The sequence below is a fragment of the Gorilla gorilla genome, chromosome 2 (genome assembly GCF_029281585.2).
Source record: "Gorilla gorilla gorilla isolate KB3781 chromosome 2, NHGRI_mGorGor1-v2.1_pri, whole genome shotgun sequence".
NCBI classification, from domain to species: domain Eukaryota; kingdom Metazoa; phylum Chordata; class Mammalia; order Primates; family Hominidae; genus Gorilla; species Gorilla gorilla.
The window spans coordinates 195,255,067-195,278,653 of record NC_086017.1 but is presented as its reverse complement, the minus strand read 5'-3'; the positions used below and the strand labels follow the sequence as shown (position 1 = coordinate 195,278,653).

General features: G+C 52.0%; 1 protein-coding gene across 2 annotated transcripts; it reads right to left on the bottom strand.

Annotated features, from left to right (window-relative positions):
- Window positions 1-736: 736 nt before the first annotated feature.
- On the bottom strand, window positions 737-18,401 carry DVL3 (dishevelled segment polarity protein 3). 2 transcript variants are annotated; one of them, XM_019023048.4, is made up of 15 exons: window positions 18,236-18,401; window positions 10,632-10,701; window positions 9,971-10,092; window positions 9,758-9,867; window positions 9,428-9,563; window positions 9,153-9,246; window positions 8,868-8,937; window positions 8,091-8,230; window positions 7,834-7,910; window positions 7,683-7,750; window positions 7,381-7,530; window positions 6,644-6,775; window positions 6,290-6,457; window positions 4,134-4,349; window positions 737-4,036 (listed from the first exon to the last, which is right to left on the bottom strand). In XM_019023048.4, exons 1-15 carry the CDS (start codon window positions 18,394-18,396, stop codon window positions 3,600-3,602), a joined length of 2,151 nt encoding a protein of 716 aa, XP_018878593.3. In that variant the 5' UTR covers window positions 18,397-18,401; the 3' UTR covers window positions 737-3,599. The 2 variants fall into 2 exon arrangements, with proteins under 2 accessions (XP_018878593.3, XP_063560496.1); XM_063704426.1 differs by having other exon boundaries at window positions 9,171-9,246.
- Between the last annotated feature and the right edge of the window lie 5,186 nt (window positions 18,402-23,587).

The window sequence follows — 23,587 nt, the reverse complement described above, 5'->3', positions numbered from 1 at the left end:
TGATTCTCTCAAGCTTTTCTCATATATTTGTTCCGGACATGAGCTTTTTCCAAGGGATCAAGACCCAAGGAGAGGAGCAGGGAGGAAGGAGGCGACTACTTGGAAGAAACTAAACCTTTTCACAAATAAGTCCATGACTGTACACTCTTCCTGGAGGTCAGCTACAGCTTTTCGTGAACGAGCCGATGTTCTCCTTAGCTATACCTATGCGACTGTGTATGCCTTCTAGTGACAGGCATATATGTTGCTTAGAAGACGTTCGAAGAGTTGAATTTAGTTTGACATGGGATTTGAAATCCCCTCTTTGATAAACAGAATCTTTACATCTAAGCTGAGGAGACAGACCCAACCCTCAAACATGAAAGGCCTGCTTGGTTCTTGCAGAGTCTTAAGAAAATCTGTTGGCTCTTCTCTTTCTGTAGGCAGAGATAAACTGCTGCCTTCCTTGGGCAGGACTACGCCTGTCGTGGGAGGAAGGAAGGGCAAGAAAGGACAGATCTGGTTGCAAATGTTACAGTCCTTCCCAGCCTCCAGCCAGAAGCCACGATGTGGCAGGATGAAGATCTGACCTCTCTCACATCATAGTCACGGCCTGAAGTCATTAAGTGACTGAATACAAGCACTTCTAATTTTTGAATCAGCACTCAAGGCTTCACTCCTACCTTTACAAAAGCTTTATCTTCCAAAAATACCCTAAACTGCTACCAATTTAGAGTAAATAATAATAATGATAAAATAATAATAATAATAGCTACCATTTATTGAGCACCTACTCTACTGTGTGCCAGGCACTGTGCTAGGCACTTTTCGTACAATATCTAATTTAAATCCTCACAACAACCCTGTGAGGTAGGTATTATTATCATCATTTTACATACGAGGGAACTGAGGCTCAGAGAGGTTAAATAACTCTATCACACAACCAAAAATAGTGGAGCTGGAATTCAAACCCAAAACCACCTAACTCCAAATCCCATGCTCCAACGAATTAAAGTAGAGAGAGAGGGGAGAGGGAGGGCCAAATTCAAGACAGAGTGTTGGAGTGAAATGGATATGATATGCTGATAAGATATGGGAAGAAGGAATGTAAGCTCATAAATGTTTCTAGCTGGTGAGCCTATGTAGATTGTGATGAAGTAACCAGGAGAGGAATTCAGGAGGAACATACTTGGTTGGGCAGATGAGTTGGGTCTATACGGAACTGTCCATAGAGATGTCCAGTAGGTAATACCAATACAGATCTAAAGTCTGGGGGAAGTTGGGGTTGGAGCTACGTATTTGGGAATCACCAGCATATCAGCAGCAATTGAGGACATCAGGATGAATGACTCCATTTTGGGAGTAAATAGAAAGGAAAGAGAAGTGCATCAAAGATGGAACGTTGGAAGCACTGATACTGACAGGCATGAGCAATCATCGAGAAATTCTCAAGAGAGTCGGACAAGACAGAGTCAGAGAGAGAAGTACATGAAACAGCCCTGTAGTGGTGGCTAGAAGCCATGGACTGGGTTGGGAACAATTCTAGAGCTCCCAGAAGGCAGGCAAGATTGAGTCACACTTCCAACAAAGCCCTCTGCACACCAAAACCCCAGGAAGTATTGTTTTTCTTTGTTAGTTTGCTTTTGAGACAGAATCTCACTCTGTCACCCAGGCTGGAGTGCGATCTCAACTCACTGCAACCTCCGCTTGCTTCCTGGATTCAAGCGATTCTTATGCCTCAGCCTCCTGAGTAGCTGAGATTACAGGCAGGTGCCAAAACACCCATCTAATTTTTGTATTTTTAGTAGAGACAGGGTTTTGCTATGTTGGCCAGGCTGGTCTCGAACTCCCGACCTCAAGTGATCCACCTGCCTCAGCCTCCCAAAGTGCTGGGATTACAGACGTGAGCCACCGCACCCGTCCAAGGAAGTATTGTTAATTGAAATAAATGCCAAAATGTTCCTACCTTGGTTTACCCCAAAACCTGGAGCTAAGGACTTCATCTCACTTTTGACACCCCAGCCCCCAAAATATGGATGCCCAGGAGAGCCAGGAGAATTTATAGCAGAGGCTTAAAGAGAAAGTTATGATTTGTTTAAAGTAGAGAATAAGGTGAAAAATAAAACCTGGTACTCTGTCTGGAAGTCCTGGAAGTCTCCTTGCCCAACCTCAACTGGCCTGTGGGCTCCTGTGTCCTTGCTCTGGGGTGCCATGGTGAATGTGAAAACAGGGGAGGTTGTGTGTGGGGGTGGGAATGGCCTGTCGGTCGCAAGGCGAGTCCTTTGCTGAGCCCAGCCTGAGACCCAGCTTATGGGCTTTATCCAGGTGAGAAAATGCTGGGGACATGTGTGCGAGGTTTAAGGTCTACCAGGAAGGGGAGAAGGGTGTCAGGGGACCAGCCCCACAACCTAGGAGAGGATTAGGAGGGTCCAGCCCTTTGGGCAGGGACCAGCCCTGAGGCTTAAGTGAACTTGCATAGGCACCTGTGTGTGCATCTCTGTGCATGTATGCATACATGAGTGAGAGAGAAAGATAAAGAGAGCTAAAGAGGCCCCCCTCCCCCCGCTGCAGGCTGCCACACGTGGTGCGATCCGATTCTCTCTGGAAAGGAGGAGAGTCTCTCATGCATGGGTGAAGTTGGGCCCTCCCCAGAAGCCTAGTGACTCATTATGTTAACGTGTGGGTGTGGGGGCTGGACATCCTTGGGAAGCCCTGAGGGGCTGCTGAAGCAGGGTTCCTGGTCTCCTCGGAGGCTGGGCCTCCCCTCGCTGGGGGCTCACAGAAAGTCAAACAGCCCGAAATTCTTGGCTGCTCCAGGCCCAGGGAAAATTGGGGGAGGAAAAAAGAAAGAAAAGAAATGTTTCAGGCCTGGAGGTGAGATGAGCCTGCTGGTTAGTAGGGTTAGGGGTCTGAAGGAACCAGCACGCAGGGCAGGCATGGGGCAAGGGTAGAGCAGAGATGCTCCCTGGAAGCCACCAGCTGCTCAGGCAACTGAGGGGGCCCTCTGGGCCTCTGATCTAGGCACAGGCAGGGATGGCATGGATGGCTATTGGAGGCGACTACAGCTTTAGGTTGCAGGACTGAGGCAGCAGGCAGGGGGATGGTTAGTAGGGGGCAGATGAAGCAAATATATTTTGGTTTCAGTAATGTGGGGTAAAGTCAAGAGGTTTGCACACGTGCCTGATGGGGTGGGGTTAATAGAGGGATGATGTAGCTGAATAAATGGTGAAAGGGAGCTAAAGGGGAAACGAGAGAATGAGGGAGTGAGCATGCCACCAAGGTCATCGCTGGGGTCAACTCCCAAAATGGGGGTTGCAGAGGGGAGTAAGGGGTAGCACCAACAAGTCTGGTCCCAGAGACAAAAGGGGTCCTGGGAAGTCCTGCGCAGGGGTCAGTGGGCAGAGGAAACGAACTGGGGCCAGAGGCAGGTTAGGGGGCTGCAGAGCCAATCGGTAGGTGCACCCCACCCTCGCAGCACCCTGCGAGCAGTTAGCGCACCTGGATTTAGTTCCTTTTATTTCCCTTTCAGGTACCAGACAAAGTAAAAAAGACGGACGGATGGAGAGAGGAACGCAGCCGGCTGGGGTGGGAGCGGAATGGAGCTAGGGGAGGGGCCCTGCTCACATCACATCCACAAAGAACTCACTGGGGTTTCCCATGGCCATGCGGAAGGACTGTCTGCTGGCGGTCAGTTCCGGGGGCACTGAGGCCAGGTCGCGGCCCGGAGGGGCTCCTGGGGGCCCCATGGCCGCGGGCGGCGGGGGCATCATCAGCATGGGGGGGCCGTAGAGAGGGGGCACTCCGGGAGGACCGTAGCTCGGGTGTGTGTGGTGGCTGCGAAGGCTGCTGGCCAGGGAATGGTGGCTGCGGTGGCTGTGCTCGCTGGCCGCCGGCCCTGAGCGCTCGCTGGGCGCCCGCTCCCGCGGCCCCCGCAGGCTGCTGCGTGTAGTGTGGTCCGATTCGCTGCCGCTGCCCCCGGACTTGGAGTCCCCGGCCTTCGGGTCCTTCTCCTTCCTCCGATCGCTGCCGCTACGGTTGGAGCCACTGCTCCGACTGCCTGTAGGAGGCAAACAGGGCCGGGGTGGGGCAGGCTGAGCGGGCGGGGGAAGCCTGGGGCCCACCTATAGCCTTCCTCCACGGCCCCTCTACCTTACCTTCGCTGTGTTGACTGCTGGCGCTGCCCCCGCCGTAGCTGTAGCCCAGCTCCGGGAAGCCCGGGTGCGGGTTGTAGGGGTGCGGGGGTGGCGGGTACTGGTACGGGAAAGCCATGGGCCAAGGGGCGGCCCCCGGGTGCGGCAAAGGGGCCAGTGTGTCCTGGTCAGAGGCGCCACTGGAGCCATCGTGATCGTGGAGAGACAGGTTGGCCATGTCTGTGAAGGGGAGGGCCGGATGGAGCTAGGTCTTTCGGGAGAGAGGTCCCTAGCCTAGGTCAGGTGGGCTCTGGATGAGAGAGACCGTGGTAGTTTCTGGCTAGAATGAGAGGAGGCACAGCCCAGAGAGCTCCCCACTTCTGCAGACCCCCCTTTGCCACCACCAGAGCCAGCCTCGGGGATACCCTTCTCAGGAAAACCCTGAGTCATCATTCTAGGTTCTCAGCCAAAGCTGTACCCCACAATCCCTTGAAGGCCCTTGCCAAGCTTTTGCACTTTCTCTGCTGGCCTCAGTGGGCTAGAAGTGGCAAAACTCTTTGAGACGGAGTCTCGCTCTGTGGCCAAGGCTGGAGTGCAGTGGTACAGTTTCAGCTCCCTGCAACCTCCTCCTCCCCGGTTCAAGCGATTCTCCTGCCTCAGCCTCCAGGGTTGCACCACCACACCTGGCTAATTTTTTTTTTTTTTTGTATGTTTAGTAGATACAGGGTTTTGCCACGTTAGCCAGGCTGGTCTCCAACTCCTAACCTCAGGTGATCTGCCCGCCTCAGCCTCCCAAAAGGCTGGGATTACTGGCGTGAGCCACTGCGCCCGGCCTGCAAAACTCTTATGTGGCCATTTTCTCTTCCGTTCACTCAGCTGGTGCAAGGTTGGAGAATTTGGAAGGCTGAAATACTAGACAGCCACCAGGTATGTCGCACCTGAAGTTCATGAGGCACAATAGTGAACACTACCTTCAGCTCAGCCTAAACTAATCAGAGCAGAAGCGAAGAGTAGCTTACTTTCTCCTTACCTTCTCAGATGAGGTCATTAATTAGGACAAGGAGCAGTTTGGGAAATTTAGGTAAAGTTTTACCCACCCCTTCACCTAGAACTAAATACCCACTAAAAGCCTAGAATGAGTGCAGGGCCTTCCAGAGATTCCCTATATAGAAGGTACTTGGCCCTGATTACACTTTCCCAGTGCTGCTGGGCAGGGTGAGTAGGGTGGGAAGGGGCCAGAAGGAAAGAACAACTTAGGTGCCTCCCCCACTGCTCTCCACCCCGTTCCCGGCCAGGCCTAGCTCTTCATAGCACTGTCTCACTCCACCAGCATTACTCATCTCACGATCCTGGCGCCCCCGGGGAAATTATACATTCCTTAAGGGCAAGGCTACTCCCACCAATGTTGGAACTACATTGAAGAGAATATAAGGGGCCACCAGGACTGAATACCTGCCTGGGACACCCTCTGCTCACACACTATCGGTACCAGGTCCCAGAGCTCCAAGAGAGCTACAACTGCCCTTGAGGCCACCGGCCCTATTAAGATGAGACATTCCTCCCAGCCCTAAGAAGAGCCAGCCCAGCCTTCCAGGAGAGAAATCAGGAGACAGGGCTCTGAGGCTGCCTGTGGAGCCTGCAGCCAAGCCATCAACCTGTCAAGAGGCCAGCAGCCAGCATGGGGAGTGGTGGTGGAGGAAAGCAGTGGTCTGTCAGCTGTTGCCCAGAGCTGGTGATGACGTGAGCCTCCAGGCTGTTGTTTTGAGGGAATGACTGTGTGCTCCTCGGGGCTACCTAGGCCTCCAGTTCTTCCCTTTAAGCCTGCAACACCCCTAGCTGAGACCTTGACGAGTGAGAAGGAAAAGGCCTATTCTGGCAGTATCCTCCTGAGCTGGGCCTCTGGGAGGCTGTGAATATTGAGTAAGATGATGCTTTAGGAACAACCAACATGGTACCAGGCAGAGCAGGCACTTAGAAAATGCCAGGCCCAAGAGGGAGATGTGGGCCAGGTGAAGAGGCTAAACTGGACTCTTCTTCCACCATAGAACTCTCAGGCCTTGAGTTGGGCCCCTGGCTCTGCTGTCCCCCAATTTGGGTTCCCCAGAGTCTGCTGCCACTTCCCTGGCTACCTCCCCACTCCCAGCCAGGAGACAGGGCAAGAAGATGAGGGAGGCACATACTGCCGCAGAGGTCGCCGAAGATGTAGTAGCACTGCTCGGAGAAGGTGATCTTGTTGACGGTATGGCGGATGAAGCCAGCTTTCAGCAGGTTGCTGGCATACTTGCGGGCCTCCCTCCGGTCCGTGAAGCCTTCCACATTGTGGTACAGCCAGTCCACCACATCTGAGCCTGGGGACAAGGCTGCCAGTTGATGGGGAGGCCCATCTGACTTGGACTCATCTGGCCTCACAGAAGCTATGAGGCTGGGGCTGGCTCCAGATCAAAGGAAGGGTCCAAGGGAAGTCCTGGGCCCTCCGGCCTGCCCTGTCCCATCACTCCCCACCCACCCTGCATCCCACCATGGGGCTCTCTCACCGATGAAAGCATTAGGGATGGTAATCTTGAGCCACATGCGGTCACGGACCTCCAACCCTGATTCAGGGGAGGCCATGGCTTTTACGATGGCAGCCATGTCACTGTGGATGGACAAGTGGAAGTCGTCTAGGCCTGGGGGTGGGAGGCAGAATGGTGAGGCAGAAAGGGGCTTTGGAGTTAGGTAAACAAGAGTTTGCATTCTAGCTCTACCATCTAGTAATTATGGGACCAATGCTGGGAAAATTACTGATTTCTTGGACACTCAGTTTCCCCTTCTGTAAAAAATGGGGATTTTAATATCTACTTTACAAGGCTATTTGAATAAAGGACTAAATAATGTAAATGCAGGTGCTTGGCACAGCGTACGATGTGCATGTGATGATAATCGAAATGGCTGCCGTTTACTGAATGCTTACTTTACACCACACATCGCAATGGTGCTTCACTTATATCCTCTCATTAAACCCACAGGAACCTGGTAAAGTTTATATCGTGAGTCCCATTTTGTAAGAGGAAACTGAGGCGCCCTGGGTGCTCATACAAGTTCAGAAGCAAACACTGTTTAGTGAGGGTTGGAGTGCCCGCTGTGGGGGAGTTGCAGTGTGAGGTTGCTGGAATGAGCCGAGCCCCATCTCCGGCCCTCTCTGATGCTCAAGCAAGAGTCTCCACGTGGACCCTCATCAGTCCCCCCACCTGGCCCTGTCTGCTGGGCCCAGGAGACAGGGTTGGACACTCACGCTCCGTGTCAGGGATGGAACTGGTGATGGAGGAGCTGGTGGAGGTGATGGTGCTCAGGGAGGGGCTCATGCCGTATGCAGGGAAGGTGCCGGTCATGGCTGCAGTGTGGGAGACCCAGGCCGCAGGGTCAATGGGCCGGATGGGCTCGCCTGCAGGGAGGATGAGGAGTCATGGGCTACCCACCCCACCCACTGCTGGGCCCAACAGGATAGGTATGGGGGTTCTGGGTGAGAGAAGAAAGGAGAGACAGTGCTCATGTATGTAAGCACCAGCTTTAGGAATGAGTCTCCCATCCACTTACTCCTGGGCAATGTGAAGCAACCACGTGGACTTGGGTCCCAGCACTTGGCTACAGTCAGGGTGATGGGCCTGAAAACAAGGGTGTCCTAGTGAAGGCAGGACGTGTATAGGCCAGACCAAGCCCCTTGCCCAGTGCCCCATTCCATCCATACCCCGGTTTGTGCACAATCTCCCGCAGTACCCGGACTGCATCGTCATTACTCATGTTCTCAAAGTTGATCTCGTTTACCTGGGAAAGGACCAGGAGTGGGATAAACAGCTGTGTTGGGGAGGATGAAAAGAGAACTCAACTTGGTAGGTCAGGGAGTCTTCCCCCAACCAAGAAGGGGCCTCTGAAGGAGCAGGGTACAGATGGTAGGACACCTCCCTGCCCTCTATCCACACCACCGCCTAGGATGGGCACTGATACCTGTAACAACATATCTCCTGGCTCAATGCGTCCATCAGCAGCCACGGCCCCACCCTTCATGATAGAGCCAATGTAGATGCCGCCGTCACCACGCTCGTTGCTTTGGCCCACAATGGAGATGCCCAAGAAGTTATATTTTTCTATAGAGAGTAATTTAAGACCTTAAGGGGGAGCAAGGTTCCTACCCGCATTCCCAGCCCATTAGAAAATGGAAAGGGACAGGAACTGAACTGACATTTGCTGATCCTGAATCAGGCACTGCACTTGGCATGCTCAAACATGCTTCCATGGAATCCTTGCTGGCTATAAGGTAGGGACTCAGTCCCATTTTACAGAGCAGGCAACTGAGGTTCAGTGAACTTAGAAGATGACTTTTCTAAGCCAGTAAGTGGCAGAGCCAGGAATCAAACTCAGATTTAAATCCCATAGTTGGGCTCCTTTTACTATATCCAGCTGTCTCATAAAGAGAGTACCTAGGACAGAAATCGGAGAGCAAGGATGCAATGGCTGAGAGATGTGAAGGAGTGGGCACTCAGAAATCACTTCCTCCAGGAAGCCTTCCCCGATACCATTTTCTGCTTCCACAGCTCTCTGTGCTTATCTCTGTCATAGCCCTGATGGTGAGATACTAAAATGATCAGTTTATGTATCAGCTGATGTTTACGAAAGAGAGCTCCTTGAGGGCAGGGAACATATTCTACGCTCTCTGAACTCCTCAAGTCTGCCCAGTGTCTGGCATATAGCAGGTGCTTGAGAGTGCTGTTTCCTCAGACTCACCCATGTTGAGAGTGACCGTGATGATGTTGAGTGACATGGTGGAGTCCGTGATGCTGCTGAAGGACGAGGACTGGAATAGACAGAGGCCCTGAGCAGCAGGTGGAGGTGGCAGGAATTCACTCCCACCTGACTCCTCCTCAAGGTGAGTCCCCGGTGCAGCCCCCAGCCCCAAGGTTCTAAACACTGCACTAGGGGGATGGGATCTAAGGAAGAACAAGCCTTGGCCCTGCGTAGGAAGGGCTCACAATCTGCCTCCACCCATCCCTAGCCTCCCAGACCCCATACCCGCTCAATCCGAGAAACCTTCTGCTTCCGCCGCCGCCGCTTGTGTCTTCTCATCAGGCGTGAGGCACTGCTCTGTTCTGTGGAGCTGCTGAACCTGTGGGGCCCACAGTCATTCCCCACCAGGCTGGCCCAGCCCTGCCCCCATGAGGGGAGGCACTGCAGGGCCTGGGTCCCCAACACAAAGCCCATAAGCCTCCCAGGGGCCCCGCATCCTCAGGGTTTAGGGCTCCTCCAGGGTCACCTGCCCCACAATACCCATGAAACTCAAGCCCCACCTGCTGGTGGAGTCATCCTCATCTGAGTCAAAGAAGCTGGTGGTCTCCAGCTCGCTGCTCATAAGGGTGGATGAGCTATCATAACCCCCTGGTTCTCGCCGCCGTTCCCCCTTTGCAGTTCCATTTAGCCGGGTTGCTGCAGGGGATGGAAGCAGTTGGATTTACACAGTGCCCAGTGCAGGGGTGAAGGAGGGAGAGAGGCAAGCCAGGGGCTGCACTGGGGCCAGGCATATCCTGAGCTCGGGAAGTAGGGCAAGAAGGTGGGCAGCTGGGTGGAAACTGTGGGGAGGGTGTGAGGTGCGGACAGTGTCCACGTTCAGGAAGATATACCATGCTCTGGGCCATCCCTCCGGCGTGGCCGCTCTCGCTGGGCAGACACCAAAGAGTCCGTCTCTGTGTCATTGTCCAGGTTCTCCTGGCTGCCCCCACCAGCATGAGGGCTGCAGGGAAGAGACTTGATGGGGGAGGGGGCAGGCTGGGGGCTCCCTCCCCCAGCCCTGGGCTGAACTGATGCGGCCCTCCCCACCCTCAGGTCACACTCACTGGAAGGATGGGGGTCGGGAGTCCCCGATGCCTCCCGTGCGCTCCATAGGTGGTGGCAGCTCCGATGGGTTGTCAGCACAGAAGGGGGCTGGGTCTGGGTGTGAGCCCTCAGCTGACACCAGCTGAAAGGGAGAAACTGAGTGAGTAGTATGTTACAGGAGCATCAAGGAGAAGGGGATAGTTCGCTTCCGGCAAGGCATGAAGGCCTAAGAGGAAGGAAGCAGGAAATATCGAGGGAGAAAAGACAGGGCTGTGCAAGGGTGGCTGAGATGAACAGTGGCCCCTCTGCCACTTCCTGCTATTGATGGGGTTGTTGGAAGGCACGGGGTGGTGAAGTGGAGTGGGGACAAAGAACAAGGCTCAGTGGTCTAAGGCAGAGATGAGCAGGTGGCAGAAGGAAACCTGAGGCAAGTGTCTGAAAGGCACAGGAAACGTTACTGTCTCCACTGTGTTTTTCCGTCTCTCCCTCTTCCCCCTTCCCACCAATTTCTCACTTTTCATCAAGGTTACAGAATCTGGGGTGAGAAGCAGTTCATTTGCAAAACTAAAGAAAGATTCAGATACTGAAGCTTAAAACCACCAGCTACAATCTCAGTGATGCCTTTCCCTCGTCCAGCCCAGCACAGGGATGCAGGTGGATGGAAGGCTGAGGGCTCCTTACCCAGGACACCACCCGGCCATTGAAGCATGGTAGCTTGGCATTGTCATCCGAGATCTCCTCCTTCACCACTCTGCAGAGAAAGGGGGATGTCACAGAGAACCTTCTAGAGTGCAAATGGAGGATCCTCAAATCCCAACTCTCAGGGGCTCCTCCATCCTAAACTGGGAATCAAACCACCAGCACAAGACTGTTCAAATGAAAGCAGAGGTTGGGGAGACCCAGGGACAGCTCTTTGGCACCACCAGGAAGACACCAGCCCTGCCTAGGCCAGATACCTTCCTGGAGCATCCTCTCAGTCATCAGGTGATTGCAAATTACAACTGACACATCACTGTCCCCCATGCCACTCCCTAAAATCTCTAAAGTGCTCTACCCATCCCCAACATGACTCTCCTGGGCTAGACTTTCTCTTTCCCTCTGATCCCTAATTGGAAAAAAGCATACAATTATAACTGTCCTTCCTTTCTTAAGTGGGAATCCTAACATTGTTGTGGGAGGTATGGACAAAGAATTTAAGAAAATTAGAAAAGAGAAGGGGAGGCCAGGCGCGATAGCTCACACCTGTAATCCCAGCACTTTGAGAGGCTGAGGCAGGAGGATCGCCCTGAGGTCAGGAGTTCGAGACCAGCCTGGCTAACATGGCAAAACCCCGTCTCTACTAAAAATACAAAAATTAGCCGGGTGTGGTGGTGTGCACCTGTAATCCCAGCTACTTGGGAGGCTAAGGCAGGCGAATCACTTGAACCCGGCAGGTGGAGGTTGCAGTGAGCTGAGATCACGCCACTGTGCTCCAGCCTGGGCAACAGAGTGAGACTCTGTGTCAAAAAAAAAAAAAAAGAAAAAGAAAAAGAAAAAGAGAAGAGAAGAGAAGGCATTTACTGAACATTTTCCACATGCCATTATGATAATTAACAGTAACAATTGCTCTTTCTCACGTTGGTAATCTCAGCACTTTGGGAGGCCAAGGCAGGAGGATCGCTTGAGGCCAGGAGTTTTGAGACCTGCCTGGTCAACATAGCGAGGTGCCGGCTCTACAAAACAAAACAAATACAAAAATTAGCCGAGCGTGGTAGCGTGTGCCTGTGGTCCCAGCTACTTGGAAGGCTGAGGTGGGACCATCGCTTGAGCCTAGGAGTTCAAGGCTGCAGTGAGCTATCATTGTGCCACTGCACTCCAGCCTGGGTGACAGAGCAAGACCCTGTCTCAAAAAAAAAAAAAAATTGCTGTCGTTTATTGAGCATAAATGAGTATTATGGGCCAAGCACTATGCTAAACACTTTACTTATATAATTTCATTTAATACAACAATGCTATAAGGCAGCAGGTACAACAGGGGAACTAGGCTCAATAGGTTCAGTAATTCTCCTAAACTGCTGAAATTTGAATCCTGGTTAGCCTGACTCCAACATCTGCATTCTTACCATTACACCACCTTATCTTCCTATAGTTAGAACCTATAATCTTCACATCAGCCTCAGGGGGCAGACTATGATCTTCATTTCATGAATAAGGAAACTGAGATGTATTCAGTTAACTTGTCCAAGGTCACAGGACTAGTAGATGTCAGAGCTGGAATTTCACCCCAGGCTTGTTTGACTCCAAAATCCATACTCTTTCCACTGTATTTCACATTCTTTCCTATATAATAACAGAGGTAACGTGGGTCTATGTGGAGAGTGGGTGCTGGAGGACAATGATGTGAGGCATGAAGGGTGTGGAATGTGGTCACGGGGCATGTAGTTTGGCCTGAGGAATGTGGTGAGGCAAGAAGTCAGGCAGTAACTACAGTTTGGGGCTGGGAAGAGGAGTGGAAAAGTTTGAGGACCCTCAGACTGTCAAATATGCCAGGAGTACAGAGATGGGAAGACATGACCAAGGGTAAGATGACGCATGCCAGGAGCTCTGAGCAGAGAGGGAAGACAGCAAGGAGGAGGTTGGGAAGTTCAGTCCCCACTTGTTCTTTGGTTTTTTTTTTGAGACGGAGTCTCGCTCTGTCACCCAGGCTGGAGTCCAGTGGAGCAATCTCAGCCCACTGCAACCTGCGCCTCCCGGGTTCAAGTGATTCTCCTGCCTCAGCCTCCCGAGTAGCTGGGATTACAGGTGCCTGCCAGCACGCCTGACTAATTTTTATATTTTTAGTAGAGATAGGGTTTCACCATGTTGGCCAGGGTGGTCTTGAACTCCTGACCTCAGGTGACCCGCCCACCTCGGCCTCCCCAAGTGCTGGGATTACAGGCGTGAGCCGCCGTGCCTGGCCCCCCTTGTTCTTAGAGCAGCTTCTGCCCAGAGCTGGGAATGTGCTCAGCTCCCTTGTGATGCTCCCATTTTTGGACTCACAGCCAAGTTCACAGGCCAAGCCTGCCCTCCCCACTCCCACCCAGCTCTGGCTCCTCTATCATTCCCAGTGCCACAGCGACCCTCGGAAAGCAGCCCAAATCATCCTACTGCGGCCACCATGGCAGAAAGTGTAGAAAGGATAGGCTAGAAAGAAGGGACACAGAGGTAGCTCAGACCCACCAGCCAGTCTGGCCACAGGGTACTCCAGGTTGGCAGCCCCACAGGGCTCAAAGGAAAAGGGAATATGTGGGCCACATGGCACAGCCTGCTTTGGATAGGGTCTGCCTGTCGGGGGGAAATTGCTGCTGAGTCCCTACCTCCCTGCTCCCCTGGCAGGCCCCACCACACTGCTCCACACTACACGTTTCCTCTTTCTGGGGGTCATCGACAGGCCACCAAGGCTCTGCTGACTCAAAACAATCAGCTGATCTTCAGCAGCTTTGGGGAACCTCAGACAGGTCTTACTCTCCCACCATGGAGCTGAATGGCCGGGGTTTACATAGCACTTACACACACACACACACACACACACACACACACTCACACCCCAAATGGAGTCAAACAAATAATGACTCAAATTCCAATTCTACCACTTACTGGCCCTCTTATCTTAGAGAAGTTTCTTAATTTCTCCAAGCCTTTGTCTCATCCTGGTAAATGGGATCCTTAAATGCCTGGCATGATCCAGGCATACAATAAAAGCTAATTATATTGTCAATTTTTAGCAGGATCCATACACTATTTCTAACTATGTATACATTTTTAAGGGCAAAGCAAATAAACCTGTTCATCATTCATTGTTCATCCAATTAAAATGCTTTGACTGGCCAGGCACGGTGGCTCAGGCCTGTAATCCCAGCACTTTGGGAGGCCAAGGCAAGCGGATCATGAGTCAGGAGATCAAGACCATCCTGGCTAATACGGTGAAACCCCATCTCTACTAAAAATACAAAAAAAAAATTAGCAGGGCGTGGTGGCGGGCGCCTGTAGTCCCAGCTACTCGGGAGGCTGAGAGAGGAGAATGGCGTGAACCCAGGAGGCGGAGCTTGCAGTGAACCGAGATCGTGCCACTGCACTCCAGCCTGGGCGACACAGCGAGACTCCCTCTCAGAAAAACATAAAATAAAATAAAAATAAAAAATAAAAAAATAAAAATAAAATATAATAAAATGCTTTGGCTGAGGGCCCAGGGGGTTTCAGGTCCTGAGCTTGCTATTGTAGGTTTTCTCATGAAACATCAGACCCAGAGCCTGCCTTGTTCTCAGAGAGACTATGGTCCAGTGGATAGTTCATGGAAATATACTGCAATCCAGGAAGTGGTTGGAGCCGTAGGAGCAGCACATGTGTTCAATGGATAGACATCTGCTGAGTGTTACACAGGTGTCAGGATATAAAGATAAAATAAACCAGGCACGGTGGCTCACACCTGTAATCCCAGCACTTTGGGAGGCCAAGGTGGGCGGATCACTTGAGGTCAAGAGTTCGTGACTAGCTTGGCTAACGTAGCAAAACCCCATCTCTATTTAACATACAAAAATTAGCCAGGTGTGGTGGCACACACCAGTAGTCCCAGCTATTTGTGAGGCTGAAGCAGGAGAATCATTTGAACCCAGGAGGCAGAGGTTGCAGTGAGCCAAGGTCGCACCACTGTACCCCAGCCTGGGTGACAAAGCCAGGCTCCATCTCAAAAAAAAAAAAAAGGATAAAATAAGAGAGTGCCATGACAGTTTTCACAGAAAAGCTCAACCCAGAAGACAGGAGAATTTGAACCTGGAGGAGACAGGGGAAGAAGAGTCTGCAGGTGGAAGGCCCAGAGGGAGGACAGTGGAGCAGGGAGCCACACAGCTAATGACCTGATCGCCATGCTGCCCTCTCTCACAGCTCAAGGCCAGACTAGCAGTAGGTACCTTACTTCTATGAACCATCCACCATGCCCTCAATACTGAAAATGTTTATCCTTCCTCCATTTCTCAAATAACTTAAGATGGCAGGCCAGGCGCGGTGGCTCATCACCTGTAATCCCAGCACTTGGGGAGGCCGAGGTGGGTGGATTGCTTGAGGTCAGGAGTTCCAGACCAGCCTGGCCAACGTGGTGAAACCCCATCTCTACCAAAAATACTAAAATTAGCCAGGCATGGTGGCTCATGCCTGTAATCCCAGCTACTTGGGAGGCTGAGGCAGGAGAATCACCTGAACCCGGGAGGCGAAGGTTGCAGTGAGCCGAGATTGCGCCACTGCACTCCAGCCTGGGTGACAAGAGCGAAACTCCTCAAAAAAAAAAAGAAAAAAAATTTAAAAAGATGGCTGGGCCTACCCTGAGCTTGACAAATACTTTTGGAGACCAGATGGGACTTGAGGAGCCTCACAACCAGCACCTCAAAGGCTGAGCCAGGAGTGGAGAAACTGGAGAGACAGCAGCCTTCCTCCTCTGACCCACTTTCCCTTCCGTCAGCTAGGGTCACTGACCTCCGCCTGACCTTCCTCTTGTGGGGCTCCGAGAAATGGTGGCCTTGTCACCTCTACAGTTTTCCAAGGCTTACCACCTCCCTCGGAGAGGATTCATCAGTAAAATGGTGATAATAATGACACCTAAAATTGTGCGATTAAGGATTTAGATTTTTGGATCCAGATTCCTGATGTCAAAGCAAGCTCTGCTCTGCCTCTTATTAGCTGTGTGACCTTAGGCAAGTTACTTAAGCTTTCTGTGCTCTAGTTTCCCTTTTTTTTTTCTGAAACAGGGTCCCACTCTATTGTCCAGGCTGGAGTACAGTGGCACCATCACAGCTCACTGCAGCCCCAAACTCCTATGCTCAAGTGATCCTCCTGTCTCAGCCTCCCAAGTTGGGACTACAGGCACAAAGCATCATGCCTGGCTAATTAAAAAATTTTTTTGTAGAGATGGGGTCTTGCTATGTTGCCAAGGCTGGTCTCAGATTCCTGGCCTCAAGCAATCCTCCCACCTCAGCCTCCCAAATTGCTGAGATTACAGGTGTGAGCCACCATGCCTGACGGAGTTTCATTTGTAAACTGGAGATACTATTACGCTATCTATTTCATAAGGCTGTTTCGAAGATTAAATGAGTGAAGATTTGAAAAGCATTTAGATTAGTCTCTGGCACACTAAGCATAAAAGGCGTGTGTTAAATAAATGAAACATATATATATGCTCTTCAGCTATTAGTCCTCTGTGACAAGACAGCCCTATCAGGTCCCCTGCTCATTTATCCTTCTGGGGATACAAACAGAATCCATCTCCTCCACTTCATTTTTAATACTGTTTTCAACCCTGCTAAAATGGTCCAACTCTGATTTTGGTTCAAGTACCACTGATGTTTGCAAGATGGCTTCAGGTGGCTCACAGATTAACATTGCTTAGTTCAATCATTAAATATTTATGTTAAACATATTTTAGAAAGAAATATAAACAGAAAAGTCAGACCTATGGTTTCATGTTATTGCTTGGTTCAAGCTAAGAAAAAGAATAAGTGGACTGACAATGGATTTAAAGAAAAATATTAAGTAACAGTGACTGGATGTAATGAGGGCCCTCTTAAAACTGCAGTTAGGCCTTGGGATTGGGAGAGCAGCCCAGAGTTGTCCAGGCCTAGGAGGCAGGGGCCGGGTCCAGTGGCTCTAGAGGTAAGTAGGGGTGGAGAGACAGCCTATCTCAGTCCCTCAAGGCGTCTGGATCTGAGGTGGCCCCAGGGCACTGGACTCTGGCTCATCTTCCCCCATTCCTTATGTGGAGGCAGTAGCTTGATCCCTTCTAACCCTATTCTTCTCTTGCCAGGCCAAAGTATCCACCCCCTCACCCAGACCCCCTCTAGATCCATCCCTCCTCAGAATCTTCCAATTAGAGGTGTCTGTCTCTGGGCTGAAGGCAGACAATCATTATCACACCAGGAGCACCCCACCCCAGGGCAGGAACAACAACAGAAACAAGAATAGTTAGAATCTACAAAGCACTGCCCACTGTACAAAGCACTCTCACACACATGATTTCAGGGGCTCATCCAACCCTGAGTTCCAGGGCAGAAGGTGACAGCAAAACATGCCAGGCATTAGACAGAAGGTGCTTGCTTCCTAGTGCTAGGGGGGCCAGGGGCTTGGGAGAGAAGCCAGACAGATGAACACTGGGGAGAAGAATGTCTCCTCTTGGCTGTGGGGCCTCAGCTCCAAAGAGCAGTGCAGGCCTCAGGCTAGGGCTGGAGAGGCAGCCTTCAGGCCTGGAGGGGCCTTCCCCACCGCCTCCAGGCCCAGCGCCCAGTTAGTGAGGCGGCAGGCAAGTGTGGGCGCCTCCCCCTCCCCCAGTCTCCTGGGAGTTGGGGGGGTTCGAGGGGATCAGCCAGGCCCCCCCCCTTCCCAGGCCAGCTGCTTCAGAACCTTCCGGCTCCAGCATTCCATCCCCTCTTAAAGGGAAAGTCACTGCTTCCAAACTCTGCCTGTCCAGATCTCTGCAGCTGGGTGGAAGGGAAGACCCCATCAGGGAGGGGAAGATAGAGAACACCAAGAAACTCTTCCTGGCTATCCCACCCAGGCCCCAGGCCCTTCCCAACGTCTCCCCACTGGCCACCAACTGGAGGGAAAAAGCCCGAATTGGAGGAAAGATCAGCACCTGGGTCAGTGAGGACTACTCCGCAGGGGTCAGGCTCTCTGTTCCGGTGACAACACCCACAACAACCCACAAAGGAGAGGGCAGGCAGCTAGATAAACATCAGATCTGCAGACCCCGCTCGCGGCCAGGCGCCCGAGCGCCCCCGACACCCCTCCCCCAGCTCAAAGTCCCAGCAGAGCCCTCAGATGCAGCATACTCCAAATATGGCTGGGAGCAGTGCTGCTGAAAAGATGAAGGGGGCGAAGAACGAGGGTCACACGACCCAGGTCTGTGCGGAAAAAGGTGGCTCTGGCTCCTCGGCAGGAGGAGGATGGGGGACTCGGGCTCTGAAACTAGGTGGAGGGGGGTGTGTGTCTGTCTCTGTGGGCCACTGGTCTCTGAAGAGGTAAGGGGACCGCACCGGCAGGAACTCTGATTGCTAGTGGGGAGTTGGACGTCCCCTTAAACAAGGGAGGCCAACGTCCCCCCTTCAGAGGTAAACGGGAGTCGCTAGTGGGGCTGGAACCAAAGGGGCCCAAATGGGCCGAGTCGCCCCTAGAAGTCAGAGCGGGGCTAGGAGCCGGTGTAGTGAGGGAAGTCGAAACGGACCGCGTCGTCCCTTAGAAGCCAGAGCGGCCGGGGCTCCCGGAGGCGGTGCGGGGGCCATCCTCACCCGAAATCGTCGTCCATAGACTTGAAGAAGAACTTATAGCTGGGTCGCTGCAAAACGCCCTTAAAGTCCGCCAAGGTGACGCGCTCGGCGGGCAGGGGCAGCTTCACAAGGTACGGCGTCTCCTGCCCATCCAAGTGGTAGATGATCTTGGTCTCGCCCATGGCTCCGGCCTCGGGCCCGGCGGCCCGCGCGCGGCCTGCTCGGGCGGCCGGGCCGAGCCTCCCAGACGGCGGCGGCGCGCGGCGCGGCCCAGCGGCTCAACCCAGCTCGGCGGCTGCCGGCGGCGCCAGCTCCCTTGTTCTCCGGCCGCTACCGGGTCCCAGCGCCGCCCGCCGCCGCCGCGGCCGCCGCTTCCGCTCCCCACTCTCCCGACTGGACTGGCGACCGCGACTCTTCCGGTGGCCGCGGCCCTCCCGGCCCAGGGCTTCGTCCGGGCCCGCTCCCCTCCTCCGGCCCGGCGCGGCCCCGCCCCGGCGCGCCCCGCCCCCGGCCGCCGCGGAGAGGCGCCGGCGTCGCGGCAGATGGCTGGGTTTCCCGCCCACTGGCCGGGCCGCGGCGCTCCGGTCCCGGGTCCCTAGAAACAGAAGGGGAGATTCACCGGGATGGCGGCGTTCCCGGACCCCTGAAGGCCCTGACTCCGGACCCAAGTGGGATCGGCGACTCCTCTGCAGTCCAGGAAGAGTGGAATGCAGGGATTGCTTTGGTCCCCAGAAATGGTCTGGGAAAAGAGGGTGGGTCTGACTCTGGATCCCTGGAGGAGAGTGACCTCAACATGGCCCTTCAGTGTTTCTTGAGAAGCACAACTGCTGTCACTGAGTCTACTAAACTGATCTCGAGAGAAGGACAGCATCCAGTTCTGATTTCCTCCCTATAACCTTAGCGTCCAGTTGCAAGGTAGTGGTTTAATAAATGGGCTGAATGCAGAATAAGTGGGGCCCGGGCGCGGTGGCTCACGCTTCTAATCCCAGCACTTTGGGAGGCCAAGGCGGGCGGATCGCCCGAGGTCGAGAGTTCAAGACCAGCCTGACCAACATGGAGAAACCCTGTCTCTACTAAAAATACAAAAAAATTAGCCGGGCGTGGTGGCGCATGCCTGTAATCTCAGCTACTCGGGAGGCTGAGGCAGAAGAATCGCTTGAACCCGGGCGGCGGAGGTTGCGGTGAGCCGAGATCGGTGAGTCGAGATCGTGCCTTTGCACTCCAGCCTGGGCAACAAAAGTGAAACTCCATCCCCCCCCAACCCCCCAAAAAAATATAAGTGGATGCATGCACGCCTAAGACAGTAAGTCTCAAACCAGAACTCCAGAACTAGGTATAGCCGGTTCCTCACAGATCTCCTCACCCCTTAACTTTTAATTCATTTAATAAATACTGAAGGCCTACTGTGTATAAGGCATATCGCATGAGATATAGCGGTAGCGAGACAGACAAGGCTGCTCTCAGGACCTTCCCTCAGCTGGAGGGAAGCACGTAGGCTTGTAAATACATAACTTCAGAGTGACCACTGCTATGAAGAAGGTAAAACAAAGTGATGGGATAGTGACAGGGGAAGCCAGGCGCAATGGCTCATGCCTGTAATTCCAGCATTTTGGGAGGCTGAGGCAGGTGGATCACCTGAGGTTAGGAGTTCGAGACCAGCCTGGCCAAAATGGTGAAACCCCGTCTCTAGTAAAACTACAAAAATTAGCTGGACATGGTGGCGCATGCCTGTAGTCCCAGCTACTCGGGAGGCTGAGGCAGGAGAATCGCTTGAACCCGGGAGGTGGAGCTTGCAGTGAGCCGAGATCCCACCACTGCACTCCAGCCTGGTCGACAGAGCGAGACTCCGCCTCAAACAAAAACAAAAACAAAACAACCAAAACAAAACGAGAAAGAGGTTTCTGATTGGTTAGAGAAAACTTCTTCCAGAAAAAAAGACCTAGAAATAGCAAGGATGAAGTGGCTATGAGAAGATCTGGGGTGACAGCCTTCTAGGCAGAGGGCACAGCCAATATACAGGCTCAAGGCAGGAATAAACGTGTTACATTTGAGGAATAAGAAGGCCATCATGACTAAAGGAACAGTCCTAGGTGAGGCTGGAAACATAGACCCGCCAGATTACATAGGGCCTTGGATGCTATGGTCTTAAGTATGGGCTCCTTCTACTCCATTTTATACACTGTTGCCAAATTAACACTAGAATAACAACATCTTTCAGATACCTCTTCTACTCAGAAACCTTTCCACATTCCCCAAAGCCCCCAAATATCCCTATTCAAGGCCCCCCATAATCTAACCTCTACCTACTTTTACAGCCTTTTGTCTCATATCCTGGCCAAATTTTTGACTCCAGGAAAATGAACCCACATGCTAGCCCCTGCACACACCTTGTGTATATCGTCACTTCATACCCTTTCCTTCACCTTCTTTACATTTTTTATCAAAGTAATATGTTTGCAAGTCAAATAGTATTTAAACAGCTTTTTTTTTTTTTTTTGAGATGGAGTCTCACTCTGTCGCCCAGGGTGGAGTGCAGTGGCACAATCTCGGCTCACCGCAAGCTCCGCCTCTTGAGTTCACGCCAGCCTCCCGAGCAGCTGGGACCACAGGCGCCCGCCAAATTTTTTGTATTTTTTTTAGTAGAGACGAGGTTTCACTGTGTTAGCCAGGATGGTCTTGATCTGACCTCGTGATCCGCCTGCCTCGGCCTCCCAAAGTGCTGGGACTACAGGCGCAAGCCACCACGCCCGGCTTTTTTTTTTTTTTTTTTGAGATGGAGTGTTGCTCTGTCGCCCAGGCTGGAGTGCAGTGTGGCACGATCTTGGCTCACTGTGAACTCCGCCTCCCGGGTTCACGCCATTCTCCTGCCTCAGCCTCCCGAGTAGCTGGGACTACAGGTGCCTGCCACTACGCCTGGCTAATTTTTTACATTTGTAGTAGAGGTGGGGTTTCACCGTGTTAGCCAGGATGGTCTCGATCTCCTGACCTCGTGATCCGCCTGCTTCGGCCTCCCAAAGTGCTGGGATTACAGGTGTGAGCCACCATGCCCGGCCCTTAAAAAGCTTTTTAACAAAACAGCAGTCCTCCTTATTGGTATAGTGGTGAGAAAAACAAAACAAAAAACCCCAGCAATTCTTTGTGCTATTTCCCTACCACTCTTAGTACTTTTTTTTAGCTCATAATACTTGATCTTGATTTATACATTTTAGACATTGCTTATTGATTTCCAAATTTGATTGTTGATTCTCTCTCTTCCACCTTACCCTTCCCTCTTAAAATAGTGAAAGCACACTTTTTGGCTAAGTCAATATAGTACTTAGTAGTGACCTTATTTTGACTATGAGCAAATGTTCACCGCTAAGTCATGTGGGGTTTTTTTTGTTTTGTTTTTGTTTTTGTTTTTGATGGAGTCTCACTCTGTGGCCAGGCTGGAGTGCAGTGATGTGATCTCAGCTCACTGCAACCTCCACCTCCCGCGTTCAACCGATAATTCTGCCTCAGCCTCCGAGTAGCTGGGATTACAGGCACGTGCCACCATGCCTGCCCAACTCATTTTTGTATTTTTAGTAGAGACAGGGTTTTACCATGTTGGCCAGGATGGTCTCAATCTCTTGACCTCGTGATCCACCTGCCTTGGCCTCCCAAAGTGCTGTGATTACAGGCATGAGCCACCGCGCCAGCCTCATGTGTGTTTTATAATCGTTTCCTTTACAACTTTTTTGTTTCCTCTGACTTTAATCATTGCCTTGTGTTTTCATTTGTTTTAATATATTATACCTATCATTAGTTTTTCCCATGTAATCTAATAGTTTCTCAATACACATTTTGTTCACTCAGTCAAAGCTATTAGATAATCCATCAGTTCCATTTTTCCCTGGAGCCTTCCATTTTTTTTTTTTTTTTTTTTTAGATGGAGTCTCACTCTGTCACCCAGGCTGGAGTGCAGTGGCAAGATTCCGGCTCACTGCAACCTCTGCCTCCCAGGTTCAAGTGATTCTGCTGCCTCTGCCTCCCAGGTTCAAGTGATTCTCCTGCCTCAGCCTCCCAGGTTCAAGTGATTCTCCTGCCTCAGCCTCCCAAGTAGCTGGGATTACAGGCGCCTGCCACCACGCCCAGCTAATATTGTATTTTTAGTAGAGACAGGGTCTCACCATGTTAGCCAGGCTGATCTGGAACTCCTGACCTCAGGTGATCGCTCGCCTTAGCCTCTCAAAGTGCTGGGATTACAGGCGTGAGCCACCGCGCTTGGTGGAACCTTCCATTCTTTTGCTCTGGTCTGCATCGCCGGCTATCTCAGCGTGTGCACAGCTGTCATCCTGGGACTTCTCTGCATCCTCAAAATTCCCTTTACCTGTCTCTGTGTTGAATCTGTTTCCTGGATACTTTACTCCTTTGTTTTATTTACCTGTTTATTGAGACAAGGCCTAGCTCTGTTGCTCAGGTTGGAGTATAGTGAGGTAATCATGGCTTACTGCAGCCTCAAACTCATTGGCTCAAGCGATCCTATCGAAGTGCTGGGATTATAGGTGTGAACCACCGTATGCAGCCAACAATAAATTCTTGAATTACGACCAGGTCCATGCCTGTAATCCCAACGCCACTGCACTCCAGCCTGGGTGACAGAGCGACACTCCTTCTCAAAAAAACAAACAAAAAAGTAACCGTGTGTGGTGGTGAGCACCTGTAATCCCAGCTACTCGGAGACTGAGGCACGAGAATCGCGTGAACCCGGGAGGTGGAGATTGCAGTGAGCTGAGACCACATCACTGCACTCCAGCCTGGGCAACAGAACAAAACTCAGTCTAAAAGAAAAAAAAAACAAAAAACGGAAAAATGGTAATTAAAATGTTCTTTTCTTTTTTTTTTTTTTTTTTTGAGACAGAGTCTCACTCTGTCATTCAGGCTGGAGTGCAGTGGTGTGGTCTCAGCTCACTGCAATCTCCACCTCCTGGGTTCAAGCGATTCTTGTGCCTCAGCCTCCTGAGTAGCTGGGATTACAGGTGCACACCACTACATGGCGGCTAATTTTTTTTTTTTTTTTGAGAAGGAGTCTCACTCTATCACCTAGGCTGGAGTGCAGTGGAGCTATCTCGACTCACTGCAACCTCTGCCTCCTGGGCTCAGGCGATTCTCCTGCCTCACCCTCCTGAGTAGCTGGGATTACATGCATGCGCCACCACGCCCAGCTAATATTTTGTATTTTTAGTAGAGATAGGGTTCCACCATGTTGGCCAGGATTGTCTCAAACTCCTGACCTCAAGTGATCTGCCCGCCTCAGCCTCCCAAAGTGCTGGGATTACAGGTGTGAGCCACCGTGCCCAGCCCTAATTTTGTATTTTTTTTCTGTCTTTGTATGAGATTTTATTAAAGATC